The 15,350-nt window shown below is 31.8% G+C and overlaps 1 protein-coding gene across 1 annotated transcript; it reads left to right on the top strand.

Moving 5' to 3' along the window:
* The first annotated feature begins 6,773 nt into the window (after nt 1-6,773).
* LOC130828624 (uncharacterized) lies at nt 6,774-8,402 on the top strand. Its single transcript, XM_057694589.1, has 2 exons — nt 6,774-7,527; nt 7,660-8,402. The coding sequence occupies exons 1-2, from the start codon at nt 6,774-6,776 to the stop codon at nt 8,400-8,402; spliced, it is 1,497 nt and encodes a 498-aa protein (XP_057550572.1).
* Nucleotides 8,403-15,350: the final 6,948 nt, after the last annotated feature.

Raw genomic sequence — 15,350 nt, 5'->3', positions numbered from 1 at the left:
CGCTTAGGATGTTAAATGTAGACAGGAGGTCTACTGTTCCCAAGTTTAATGATCAGACGTTACTGGAGAATGTAGACAGTGATTTGTTCCTAGATTAGAGTCTGAAGAATTTATGCAGCTGGAATTTCTGTTAATTTTATTTTCTGAATTTTTAGTTGATGTATTAGTTAAAATTAATTTGTTGAATTATTTAATAAATAAGTTAATTGGGAAAATATTTTTTAAAACCACCTTAAAATAACTGTGTACTTTCTTAGAGAGTGGAATATTTCTCTCCTTATTTTTCTCCTTAAAACTAGGCTTGTGTTTTGGATCTAATTAAGTGAAAAACTACTTTGCCTATTCTTTGGAAAAATAAACCGTGGCTAATTACTTGGAAATCAAGCTTCCTCCTATTTATCTTTTAATGAGGAATTATCTGTGGGTTTTTATTCTTTAGATCTAAGATCCACTTAATTCTCCTTAATCTTAGGAAAAAGGAAGTAATGGGTAATTACTCCTTTTTATTAGCTATTTGAGTTCCTATATAAAGGGAACTTGATTTAACCGAACTGTGTAAGCCAAAAAGAGCCTAAGAGTCCATACGTGAGATTGATATTAACAAGATATATTTCTGTTCAAAAATTGTCAATCAATTTATAATATTTTCTTGTGCAACTCTTTAATTTTATCTTTAGGAATTTATCCTTTGTAAAGAACTTTTGAGAGAATTGTTGTAACTAGACTTGGGTAAATCTAGGGGAGAATTAGAAAGCTTCGAGTGAAGAGAAGAGAATTAGAAAGCTTCGAGTAAAGCTAGAGAAGAGAGAAGCTTCGAGTGAACCAAGAGAAAGAGAAAGAGAAAGAGAAGTTGGCCTAGTTGGTATTTGTTTTATGTAATTGTAACTAATTGCCTAAAACATATTGGAGAGTTTTGAAATTCCGAGGGGTCGTGGTTTTTCCCTCTATTTAGGCCTAGAAGGTTTTCACGTAAAATTGTGTTGTCTCTTTACTTTTTCGTTTTAATTTTAAGTTTTAATTCTGCAATCTAATTCTGCAAAAACAGGTCTAAAATACTTAATCTTATTAAAACAACAATTCACCCCGCCTCTTGTTGTCGTTCACCATCTCTAACAATTTCTACAAAGGAGTATAGTGAAGAGAACACATAATTAGGCAGGGAGATGAGTAGAGTTCTTGGAATTCATATTTAGTGCACAAAAGGCTTGGTGCACAAAAACTTCAAGGGAAACACGTAAGCTGCCTATTAACACCAAAGTCAAATAAGAAGGCTATACAAAAGCATCCAGTCACTATTAGAGGAGCAACATTAAAGATGAAATAGCGTAGACCTGCAACAATACAAATGAGACATTGACACAACACCAACACCAACATGCATGCCAAGACAAAACAACAACAACAACAACAACAAATAGTGCAAACCAACATCAAATTCAAATCAAAAATGAAGAAAAGTTTACCTCTACTTTTATCATAAAACTTGGTTTCTATCATATATTCCTTTTTTCTTTTAGACCAAAAATCATGTTGATTTGGATCAAAAAACAAACTACATATACATCTTCAAACTTTACATCTTTTCACATTTTTACAATACATTGACAATCTAATATTTACATTTGTATTATAGCTAATAAAACTATTTAAAACAGCATTATTGAATTCAATAGTGTAACTTGGGGGATCGCGTGCGTAGCACATAGCCCCACAACTAGTCAAAATAAAACTTGACAAACTTGTCTTTATCATTTATTAGATGTATAAAAGGATGAATTATCTAGAATAATCTAAAATTTATATGATTTTCCAACAATAATCCCACCTATTGATTAACCATGAACAATTTTAACTTTAGGGGTATTTACCTAGAGTAAACTTGAGTAACCCAATGACCTGATATAGTAGTTGATTCACCAGAAAAATAAGTTGAAAACTAATGTAAAATTAGAGAATGCTTTTGAAAATTTACGTAAAAAATTCTGAATATCAAAAAAATTAAAATAAATTTTAAATTATTTTTAACATTTATTTGGACATTTTATTTTATTTATCTTTTTTTTTAAATAAAACTTATTATAGCAAGTAATCTGGTTATCGGGTTTTTCTAGGAAAATACCCTCTAAAGTTGGGATTATTCATGGTTAATCAATAGGTAGGATTATTGTAAGAAAATCATGAAAAGGTTGGATTATTCTAAGTAATTTTTCCTATATATAAAATTACTTATAAATTAAATCCTTGATGATAAACATTTAAATTTATTCATGTCATAAACTTTGTACCTCGTCCAATATTAGTACACTGATATAACCGTGGGTAAAATACACATATGACAAAATATATTATTCATCTCCTTTATAGATACGAGTTGCCGCCGTCCTTCCTTCCCAAGATCCTGTCCATTGTTTTACCATGAGCGGGATACACTTGTTAGGATGATGATGATGATGAAAAATTTGCATGCTCAAATTTAAACAACATTTGTAATAAACCAATAAAGAATTCATAATAAAACTAACTCGATTCATGCACAATTCATAGAAATAATGCTACACATGAAGAAAAATCTTGCAACATAAACTTTTGTTAAGAAACAACATTGCAATCATAAACTTGACACTTTAATTAACTTTGAGTGTTAACTAAACATGAAGCATGTAGGAGTGAGAGTTATTTGGGTTAAAACCAAAAACCAAATCAAATTGAACTGAATAAGAAATTTGATTTGACTTTTTTCTAATATAATTTGGATTTAGATTGAAATTTCATAAATTGAAATTTTACAATTTGGATTTGGTTTCATAGGATGGAAACCGAAAAAACCAAAAGTACACCGAAATTTCTTAAGTAAAGACTATAATCTTTTCTTTTAGGTCCAAAATAAAAGTATAAGTGCTCAACTTTTTTTAAAAACTAGACAGCCCAAACAGAAGCTCAAAGCTCCTAAATCATTTAACCTAAGTGAAACCCTACTTTCTCTTTCACGGTATTCTAACATTCCCAACCAAAACCCTAAGAAAATTTCCCCTTTTTGCTCCTTCAGTTTACTTTTTTACCCAGAAAATTGAGAGAGAGTGTCTGTAAGTGAAGAAAAAACATAAATCTTTTAACAATGGTGACTACAATTCTTCAATATTAACATGGTACCACCTAGGTTTTGTTCAACAATGGCGTCCAACAACACCTACATTGTCAGCGTTCATCAATGCCTTCACCGTAAGCCTTCACCGTCATCTTTCATCAACGTCTTCGCCGTCATCTCAATATCAATGGTTTTCTTCAAGTACTTTTGATTGTTCAATTTTTGTATTTTAGAATATTTTGCTCTGGTTTTTTCCTTTTTTCTTTTTTAATTCTATTTATTTATATTTTTATTTTTTAAATGGATATGTATTTCTATGAATTTTGTACTTTTCATTATTTCATATTTATTTCTTTTTTTTTTCATTTTGGAACAGTGATGTTATTGTGATTTGTGAGATCCTTGAGATAATAGATATTAGATATTATAGTCATATACATTCGGTTTAAATGGTGTTAATCGGTTCAGTATGAAGAATTTCGGTTCGGTGTGATTTGGTTTTGAAAAAATTCAATTTGGATTTGGACTTAGAGACATGAAAACCAAATTTAGTTTGGTTTGATTTAGTTTTATCACAAAATCGAATCGAAAACCGAATTTACACCCCTAGAAGCATGAAACCTTTTACATCAATTCACGCAAATGGTGAAATAAACATAAATTAAAAATCATTATTGAAATTGGTCAAAAATTAACCACCCATAATTAACATATTGACTTGCACAACAAACTTCATCTTGTCATATTAAACATGCAATGACCCAAATATTTTAAATATTATCGTTGATAAAGTATTAATGCAATTATAAAAATAATTAATCTTGATAATAACGCTTATAATCTATCTATAACAAAGCATGACACAAAATAAAATAAGATAAACTTGGTAAATATAACAATGCACTTTTATCATCTTATCCTGCAATAAAGAAAACTTGTGAAAACAAAATAAAGAAAATACTATCCATCTTTAATGATAATATTAATCATAATAGAAATCATAGTAAGTTACTAATACTTCAAACCATTAAATTTCTTTGAAAATTAAAATGGAGTATCATCATTACGACCAAATGATAAACATGAATAAATAACCATGATCATTAACTTTACCAATTTCTATGGATATAAAAAACTTACTTTAAACATATGACATATTATACTTAATATAAATAGTAGAAAAGATCTTACTTGACTTGTAGATTTTAGCCATAATTACATTCTTGAGAAATATCATCTTTATCATGTAACTTTGTTCATCTTTCTTAAATAACTTGATCAAAACAAGAAACATCGCAACCCTTCATGAGCCAATGTGTCCCTTAATCGAACCAAAGCACCCTTTCATGAATCTCTACGGGACTCTCATCACCCAACCATGGTGTACTATTTCACATAAGCAAACTGAAACAGTTATAAAAACGCCTCTGTTAAAAATTTACTATTTTAATAAGTAAAACAAATTTTTCATTCTAAAAGTAAATTTTAGTACGATTTTTAGATATTAGTTTTATTAATTGTAGGGACCAAATAAATTATACGACGAAAAATATGGTTATATTACCCATCTCATATTTCAATAAGTAGCTAAATTACTTATAATAACTTAATTTTTTTTATATCCTATATTAAATCATTAAAAATAAAACATATATCTAATGATAATACTAAAATAAATAAATAAATAAATAGATATATAATATCTTGGAGATTGGCGGCAAGGAGGGCTAGATGGCATAATTTCCATTTAGTTATGTTTTTTAGATGGCATGAATATAATGTAGTGCTTATCTTAATTTTTCTTGCCTATGAAGGAAATTAAAATAATAAATAATTTTTACCAACCTTAGCCTATAAAATCCAAAGATAACGTGGGATATATGTTAAAAAAAAAAAGAAGAGAGAAGAAAATCAAAAAAATTTATTTATATAAGCTAATTCCAACAAACATCAAGCCTACAAACATCAATTATTGTAATCATCAAGGTAACCTACAAACATCTAATATCTTTTAAGCTAATTTAAGTATTTTTATGTTCAATTGATAATGGGAAAAATATTGGGTTGATTGCTTTGTTTGTGTAATAATATTATTAGTGTCGTAAAGTGATTTTTAATAAAAATTAATCATGTTCTAAAATTTGTATTTGATTAAAAAAATATGTTAATATTGTATTTATTTAAAGAGATTACAAAAGCATGTTTTGTAAGTTACTAATTTATAAAATACGAGTCTTGAAATACTATATTATGAAAATGAGGTATGATGGTTGATTTCAATGAAAATCAATTAAATTATTGTTTTGTTTTATATTGAAATGTTCGACAATGAAAAATGTCCGTTTTTGGGAATTGGCAACGGATACTTATATCCGGATTATTGTGAAATCCTATAGCTTGATAATAGGTAATGATTATTCGGATCGATCTCGAGCCCCCGATCCTGTTTCGTTCTTGCAAGAACCGTATTTTCGGTGATGACGATCACCTGTGTTCTTAGGATTTAGATCAAGCCTACTTCCTGACGGTCCATATATTCCCACGTTTTGAAGTGCTGTTAAATTATTGATTTAATATGAGTTTTGAATAAATACGATTGGTATATAAAGTTTTGTTTGTTTCGAAAATGATATCATATTTTTTTTTCATTTGCCGTATTGTTTCGCTATTGACTTGCAAAGTAATAGCCGCATTTTGATTTTCGCTATTAACTTGTGTAGTTATAGCCGTATTTTGATTCGTTATGAATTAAAGGTTCATAGCCGTACTTATGTCGATACCAAACGGTCTTTTAAAAGAATTTGGACTTGGATAAAATAAAGTTTATAAATAGTTACCAAGTGAACCAGGATTTTGATTAGAGATGTTTGTTAATGACTTGTATATAGACGTAATAGTTTGTTGGATTACTCAACAATTCAATTGTTGATAGTTTTTTTATGGGGCCTATCTCTTACGGGGGATAGATCCACTTTCAGGTAGCCAACTTTAGTGCGAATGGATGTGCTGTTCTTTTATGTGTCATGTGTTGCGATAGCGAGGACATCGTTTTTGGAAAGTTAACTTATCATGATATTTTGACAAATCATGTGTTGTAAAAATTTAAAAAGAGTTTAGATATTTTATAATGTATTAACTTAGTTTATAACTGGTTTGTAATTAATTGTATTATAGTTATGTAAAGTTTTTTAAATGCTCTGATATTGGTTGCTGTGGCTATCGAGCCACAGGTCAGATTCAGCCCAAACTTATATAAGTCTTCCGCTGTAGTTTGTAGACAATATTATTATATTGTTTACGTTGGTTTGAGCTGTTTCAATTGGTATCAGAGCCAAAGTATTTAAAAAGAATATAAAAACAAATTTTAAAAATATGAGAGATCGGTAGAATTGAGTTTAAGTCGAATCTGGAAATCTTACCTGTAAATACTATGTGCTTATTTGTTTTATGTAATAAATGAATCCCTAGGATGTCGTTTTAACAGCTGAGTGTGATGTATTCCATGCAACACCCTAATTTTTAATTAAAGCATGTGAAATTGGAAAAAAATAAGAGTGAACAATGTGTATAAGTAAGTTTGACCAAGCACACTAAACCATTAATAGTAAAGTGTAAAGTTTATGCTATCATGTTATGAGTAGAGTTCGTAAGTGATTTCTATCTTTCCTTCTATGAATAGATAAACGCTATGCCTAGAGGCCGTGGTCGACAATTATCTACTGAGGTTGAAGGCCGTAATATGGATTCTCAATATAGAAGGTTAGAGGCGACAAATGAAAGGTTACTAAAAATTCTGGAGGATCAGAATCGTAAGGGTGAACTGGACCAAGAAAGTGAATTGTTTAGAAGGCTTGGAGGGCATAGACCACCATTTTACAATGGGGAATCTGACCCGGTTAAGCTAGAAAACTGGATTGACCAGATAGAGAAGGTTCTAGAGGTTGTTAACTTTTTGGGGGATCTGATGGTCAAGATTGCCTCATTCTATCTTGAGAACACTGCAAGTATGTGGTGGAAAACCGTGAAGGCTGAGGGGGACAACATTGGGATGACCTGGGAAGAGTTTTTGGCAAGATTAAGGACTAGATTTTATCCTATCTCCCTTCAAAGGAGAAAGGAGGGTGAATTTCTCACTTTATCACAAGAGAAAATGTCAGTTTTAGAATACTCAGCCAAATTCATGGAATTATCTAGGTTTGCGCCCGATTTCGTTGCAAATGATCAAATGAAAGTCTCGAGGTTCTTTGAAGGGCTAAATCTGAACTTGCAGAAGTATGTTACGAAGTATCGGGACTTTCAGGACTTATTTGACAGTGCTTTAGAACAAGAGAGAGTTCAGGAAAAGAAAGATAGGTTGAGCCGAGAGAGGGGGAAACAAGTAGTGTACCCATCTAAGAAACCGAAAACCGAGAGCCCCAAATATCCATACCAGAAACCCAGTGGTAAGCAAACCTGGAGTAGAGACTTGACCAGACAACAAAAGAAAGAAATTTGGGTGTGCCCCAAGTGTAGTCGAAAACATTATGGAGAGGATTGTTAGGGTAAAAGGTTGTGTTTTACTTGTGGTCAACCAGGTCACATTACTAGGGACTGTCCTAAGGGAGGTAATCCAAATAAAATTCCACTTGAAAATAAAGGAGGAAAGTTTAATAACAATCAGAGGGTGGTAGGTCGAATGTACGCTATGGGAAGTGAATCCGAGTTTCCTGATGAACGTGAACCTCAAGGTAATGTCATTTCTGGTGTCCTTAAAGTTTGCAATCAATTAGCTTATGTTTTATTCGATACCGGTGCCGATTATTCTTTTATTTCACATAAATTTCTTCAAAAAGTAAAATTTCCCCTTAGCTTTGTAAGCATAAATTTAAAAATCGAGATCTCTGATGGATCCCAATTTTCTTGTAATAAACTCTATAAAAACTGCCCTATTGAGATTTCTCCCCAAATTTTAATCGCGGATCTAGTAGAATTTGAGTTGTGTGAATATGATGTCATTTTTGGTATGGATTGGTTGAAAGCCTATAGTGCTAAGGTTGATTGTCGAAGAAAAACAGTAAGTTTGAAGTCTGTGGATGAAAGTTGTGTAATTTTTAAGGGTAGAGAGCTTAAAACAAGTCAGAGGTTGTTCTCACTTTATAACAGTTCAACAGAGGGCTATTTAGAAGAACTTGGGCATTTATGTTATATTTTGGCAGAGAGTGAAGGAGAAAAGCAGGATTTGAAGAGTATTCCTGTTGTTGCAGAGTACACTGATGTTTTTCCTGAGGATTTATGTAGCTTACCACCTAAGAGAGTGGTCGACTTTCATATGATTTGATGTCTGGAGTAACACCAATCTCTAAGGTACCTTATCGCACGGCTCCTGCGGAAATGGCCGAGCTAAAGAAACAATTAGATGAGCTCTTGGAGAAAGGGTACATAAGACCCAGCGCGTCTCCATGAGGTGCTCCAGTATTGTTCGTTAAGAAGAAAGATGGTTCGATGAGACTGTGCATTGATTACCGAGAATTGAATAAGGTAACAGTAAAAAACCGATATCCTTTACCGCCCATTGATGATCTTTTCAATCAATTGAGAGGTGCAGAGGTCTTTTCCAAGATCGATCTTAGGTCAGGGTATCATCAATTGAGAATAGCTGAGTCAGATATCCAGAAGACTGCATTTAGAACTCGGTATGGTCACTATGAATTTGTCGTTATGCCATTTGGGATAACAAATGCACCTGCGGCGTTTATGGACCTTATGCAAAGATGTTTCAATGAGTACCTTGATAAGTTTGTGGTTGCCTTTATAGACGACATCCTTATCTACTCGAGAAGCAAAAAGGAGCATGAGGAGCACTTAAGGATAGTACTACACTTGCTCAAAAGAGAAAAACTTTATGCAAAGTTTAGCAAATGTGAGTTTTGGCTTGATTAGGTCTCATTCTTAGGTCATGTAATCTCGAAAGAAGGAATTTATGTTGATCCAGAAAAGGTGAAAGCTATTATAGAGTGGCCTGCACCTAAAAATGTACATGAAGTTCGAAGTTTCATGGGTTTAGCGAGTTATTACAGAAAGTTCGTAGAAAACTTCACCAATATAGCCCGACCAATCACACAACTGGTGTGTAAAGACAAGAAATTTGAGTGGACTTCTGAATGTGAGGCGGCATTCTTGGAATTGAAGAAACGGTTGACAAGCACTCCAGTGTTAGCCCTACCAGATAGCAAGAATGAATTTGAGATTTTCTGTGATGCCTCCAAGGAAGGTTTAGGGTGTGTTTTAATGCAGAAGGGCAAGGTAATAGCTTATGCAAGTAGGCAATTGAAGATTCATGAGAGGAATTACCCAGTTCATGATTTAGAATTGGGTGTTGTAGTATTTGCTTTAAAACTATGGCGCCATTATCTATTTAGGACTCCGTGTAAGATTTTCACAGATCATAAGAGTCTGAAATACATATTCACTCAAAAGGAACTGAATATGAGACAGAGACGGTGGCTTGAGCTTATTAAAGATTATGAAACCGAGATCCTTTATCATCCTGGTAAAGCGAATAAAGTTGCAGATGCCTTAAGTCGAAGACCTTATGGTGGATTACATTTCATGAGAAGTTTTCCTAGAGAGTTATGGTTAGAACTTCAGAAGATGGGTATTGAATTGGTGACTTCGAAAGAAGAAGTTCAGGGAACAATCAATGCGATATCTATGAGACCTACTTTGTTTGAAAGAATTGTGATGAAGCAACTTGAAGACCCATACTTGGTAGAATTTCAGTATGATGAAAATCAAGGATTGAAGTTTAAGAAAAGGCTATGTGTGTCAGTGGATGTTCAGTATGATGAAAATCAAGGATTGAAGTTTAAGAAAAGGCTATGTGTGTCAGTGGATGTTGAATTGAGGAATGAAATTCTTCACGAAGCTCATGCTAGTTCTTACTCAGTACATCCGGGTCGCGATAAGATGGTTAATGAAGTCAGGAAGTTGTTTTGGAGGAAAGGGTTAAAGAAAGATGTAGCTGCATTTGTGTCAAGATGTCTGGTATGTCAAAAGATCAAGTCAGAGAGAAAGAAAGAAGCTGGATTGACACAACGATTAGATATACCTGATTGGAAGTGGGATTCCATTTCGAGGGATTTTGTGGTTGGTTTGCCGAGGTCAAGGAAGGGTAATGACTCCATTTGGGTTATCGTCGATCGATTGACGAAGACTAGTTGGTTTATTGCTGTAAAAACAACTTGGTCGGTGAAACAATTAGCTGAAATCTATGTTCAAGAGATAGTCAAATTATATGGGGTGCCCAAAACTATCATTTCTGATAGGGATTCTAAATTCTTATCACATTTTTGGAAAGAATTACTAGAAGCTTTCGGAACAAAGTTAAGTTTGAGTACTGCTTTTCATCCGGCTACTGATGGCCAAACAGAGAGAACTATTCAAACCTTAGAAGATTTGTTGCGATCTTGTGTGCTGGAGTTCGGAACTGATTGGGAATCAAGATTAGCATTGGTGGAATTCTCCTACAATAATAGTTTTCATTCGAGTATCAGGATGGCACCATTTGAAGCTTTGTATGAGCGCAAGTGTAGAACTCCTTTGTGTTGGGAATACTTAGACATTAATATTCCTACAGGACCAGATTTGATTCAAGAAACAATGGATAAGGAAAAAGTCATTCAGGGTTTAATGAAGAGAGCTCAAGATCGTCAGAAGAGCTACAATGACAACCGCAGGAGGAAGCTAGAATTTGAAGTCGGTCATAAAGTTTTCTTAAAAATTTCTCCAATGAAGGGCGTGAAACGGTTTGGAGAAAAAGGAAAACTAAGTCCAAAATTCATAGGGCCATTTGAAATCTTGCGAAGAATTGGAGAAGTGGCTTATGAATTAGCATTGCCGCCAGAGTTGGATGGGGTACATAATGTCTTTCATGTTTCTCAACTGCGCAAGTATGTGTATGATCCTTCGCACATCCTAAGCTACGAACCATTGCAAGTTGATGAAACTCTGAATTATGAGGAAAAACCATTAAAGATTCTTGATCAGCGGGTCAAAGAGTTGAGGAATAAGTCAATTCCCTTAGTGAAAGTACTATGGACTCACCACGGGGAAGAGGAAGCGACATGGGAAAAAAATCTGACATGAGAAGTCGATATCCGCATTTGTTTTAAAGATATGTAAATTTTGGGGACGAAATTTCTTAAGTAGGGAAGAATGAAACAGTTATAAAAACGCCTCCGTTAAAATTTACTATTTTAATAAGTAAAACAAATTTTTCATTTTAAAAGTAAATTTTACTACGATTTTTATATATTAGTTTTATTAATTGTAGGGACCAAATAAATTATACGACGAAAAATATGGGTATATTACCCATCTCATATTTCAATAAGTAGTTAAATTACTTACAATAACTTAATTTTTTTTTATTTCCTATATTAAATCTTTAAAAATAAAACATATATCTAATGATAATACTAAAATAAATAAATAAATATATAATATCTTGGGGATTGGCGGCAAGGAGGGCTAGATTGCATAATTTCCTTAAATTCATGCCCTCTTAATTTTTCTTGCGCATGAAGGAAATTAAAATAATAAATAATTTATACCAACCTTAGCCTATAAAATCCAAAGATATCGTGGTATATATGTTAGAAAAAAAATAGAAGAGAGAAGAAAATCAAAAAAATTTATTTATATAAGCTAATTCCAACAAACATCAAGCCTACAAACATCAATTATTGTAATCATCAAGGTAACCTACAAACATCTAATATCTTTTAAGCTAATTTAAGTAATTTTATGTTCAATTGATAATGGGAAAAATATTGGGTTGATTGCTTTGTTTGTGTAATAATATTATTAGTGTCGTAAAGTGATTTTTAATAAAAATTAATCATGTTATAAAATTTGTATTTGATTAAAAAAATATGTTAATATTGTATTTATTTAAAGAGATTACAAAAGCATGTTTTGTAAGTTACTAATTTATAAAATACGAGTCTTGAAATACTATATTATGAAAATGAGGTATGATGGTTGATTTAAAAGAAAATCAATTAAATTATTGTTTTGTTTTATATTGAAATGTTCGACAATGAAAAATGTCCGTTTTTGGGAATTTGCAACGGATACTTATATCCGTATTATTGTGAAATCCTATAGCTTGATAATAGGTAATGATTATTCGAATCGGTCTCGAGTCCCCGATCCCGTTTCGTTCTTGCAAGAACCGTATTTTCGTTGATGACGATCACCCGTGTTCTCAGGATTTAGATCAAGCCTACTTCATGACGGTCCATATATTCCCACGTTTTGAAGTGCTGTTAAATTATTGATTTAATATGAGTTTTGAATAAATACGATTGATATATAAAGTTTGTTTGTTTCGCAAATGATATCATATTTTTTTTTTCATTTGCCGTATTGTTTCGCTATTGACTTGTAAAGTAATAGCCGCATTTTGATTTTCGCTATTAACTTGTGTAGTTATAGCCGTATTTTTATTCGTTATGAATTAAAGGTTCATAGCCGTACTTATGTCGATACCAAACGGTCTTTTAAAAGAATTTGGACTTGGATAAAATAAAGTTTATAAATAGTTACCAAGTGAACCAGGATTTTGATTAGAGATGTTTGTTAATGACTTGTATATAGACGTAATAGTTTGTTGGATTACTCAACAATTCAATTGTTGATAGTTTTTTTTATGGGGCCTATCTCTTACGGGGGATAGATCCACTTTCAGGTAGCCAACTTTAGTGCGAATGGATGTGCTGCTCTTTTATGTGTCATGTGTTGCGATAGCGAGGACATCATTTTTGGAAAGTTAACTTATCATGATATTTTGACAAATCATGTGTTGTAAAAATTTAAAAAGAGTTTAGATATTTTATAATGTATTAACTTAGTTTATAACTGGTTTGTAATTAATTGTATTACGGTTATGTAAAGTTTTTTAAATGCTTTGATATTGGTTGCTGTGGCGATCGAGCCACAGGTTGGATTCAGCCCAGACTTATATAAGTCTTCCGCTGTACTTTGTAGACAATGTTATTATATTGTTTACGTTCGTTTGGGCTGTTTCACAAACTTTTAAAATTTACCAATAAATTTGTCAAGTTTGACAAAGTTTGTGGTCAAATCCTTGAGACTTGCCATAGGCTCATACTTAGTTTAGAAATTTGATGTTTTAGATTGTTGTAAAAGGTGACTTTAAATTGTTAATTAAAGTTAAAAAATAAAGTTGTATAAATTTAGTAGGTTACGAATTACATATAACAATTTTAATTTTTGCTTAACATACACCAAATCCGAATTTCATCTTCGGCAATCACCATATATCGAACATAGTAACAAGAAGGTTTTGTGTGTGACTGTATATAAATTCTAGCAGAGATGCTTTATCCTAAAACATCATTTCCTCTCTACTATGGTGCTTGATGTCGAAAATATGCTTTGAGATACGAGGAAGTTCACTAAAAGCTTAGCACAAATAGACTAGAACGATGTGAGAAAATTTAGATGGAAAAAGAAAACGAAAATTTACAATCAAGGATTGCAAGTTCTCTACGTAAAGTGCAATGGTGGAGAAGACTTCTGAAATTTCATGTAAATTTCTTGTATTATCCATGTAGGAAATAACATTTACATGCCTTGTATATTTATAGAAGAGCATACAACCATTCATGAAGTAATATGTCGCTTAATGAACCGCAACATCGATTCGCGAATCAATGTCGACATTAAATCAATCCATCTAAATATATTCAGTTAATATAACCATATTAATTGTAGGTAGTTATACCATGACTAACAAAATGTATAAGACGAACTTTGCAAACCAGCGCGAAAGTCGCGAGCCGCGGCCTGGGCAACTCGCGAGCGGCGAGTTATGTCGCGGGCCACGATTTGTACACATTCCAAACATAAAGTTTTCTTTGATTTTGGGATATTCCAATTAAACATTTTATTAATTAATTTATTTGATGTAATTAATTTATTATTTCCGATAACCATTATATACACTATAAATAACAACAACTAGAACACTTTAACGGTTTAAAAAGTATTACTAATTACCCCTAATAAAATTTATTAACATTATAAAGATAATAGGAGTCAAATGAAGAGCTTCGGAAATCCACTGTAAAGTTGCACTTATGATGTTGCACTTGTGATCACTCGGTAGTTTACTCTTCTTGCTATTGAACATCCATTGGCTTAACATTATTCTTCTGGTGTAACGGGGATTTGAATTTCAAATAATTTTGTTGTAAGTCTATCTTGAAACACTCAATTATGGCTTTTGAATATAAAAAAGTGACTTATACATCTATAACAACTTAAATACCCAGCAAAACAACATTTAAATTCAAAAGATGTATCATCTAAAATTTATATCAATGAACGTTTGAAATACTCTAGCCATAAAACAGAAAACCTAAAGTATCTTCTGTAGTAGACATTTGTAGTTCGCCTTATAGAGCAAAAATGCAGTCGTTGTCCCGATCACGATTTAGGTTATTTGGATTAAGATTGATAAGGGATAAGATCGATATTAGTAAAATCGTATGATCCTAGATATATGCATTGGTAGGCTTTGAATTGCTAATTATCAATTACAGTTTGTTATTTTTGAAGTTTTAAGGTTTAAATCAATTATCCTCATCTATTAAGTTATGAAAATATAATATTTTAATAATCAATTAAATTGAAAATCAAGAAAAACTTGAATTTTATAGTGATATTGTTATAAGATAATTTTTTACGATTCAGATTATCTTAGTAGGATCGAATCGTTAAACCATAGGATCGTGATATGATCCTACCCCCTGATTTCTTAAGATAAGTAGGATCATATGACTACCAACTTTACGATTCTACCTAAAATCTGGATCAGTCGCCTATTTTGGCTTGTAGGATGGGAGGATCGTATATCAAGATTAAGATTCTAAAATCATGATCACGGTCACCATCGTGGGGCATGGGAACGGAAAAAATTTGATTATCACAGAATGAGCTAGTCGTGATAATTATACGATAATTTATGTATATACTTAAAATATATTCTATAAATAATTTATTAATTTTTTTTTAATCTATTAATATTATATATAATAATACATTTAAAATATGATATTGATAAAAAAATAAAAAATAAAAAAATAATAATAAAAAAAGAGTAAATTATACAAAAATAACAAGACCACTCTAACAAAGTAGTAATTTAAATCTCTTTAATAATTAAACATAAGAAATACTCAAGTCTTGTTAACTATGA

Source organism: Amaranthus tricolor, chromosome 12 (assembly GCF_026212465.1).
Source record: "Amaranthus tricolor cultivar Red isolate AtriRed21 chromosome 12, ASM2621246v1, whole genome shotgun sequence".
Classification (NCBI taxonomy): domain Eukaryota; kingdom Viridiplantae; phylum Streptophyta; class Magnoliopsida; order Caryophyllales; family Amaranthaceae; genus Amaranthus; species Amaranthus tricolor.
The sequence above is the reverse complement of the archived record's forward strand: the minus strand, read 5'-3'. Positions and strand labels throughout refer to the sequence as shown.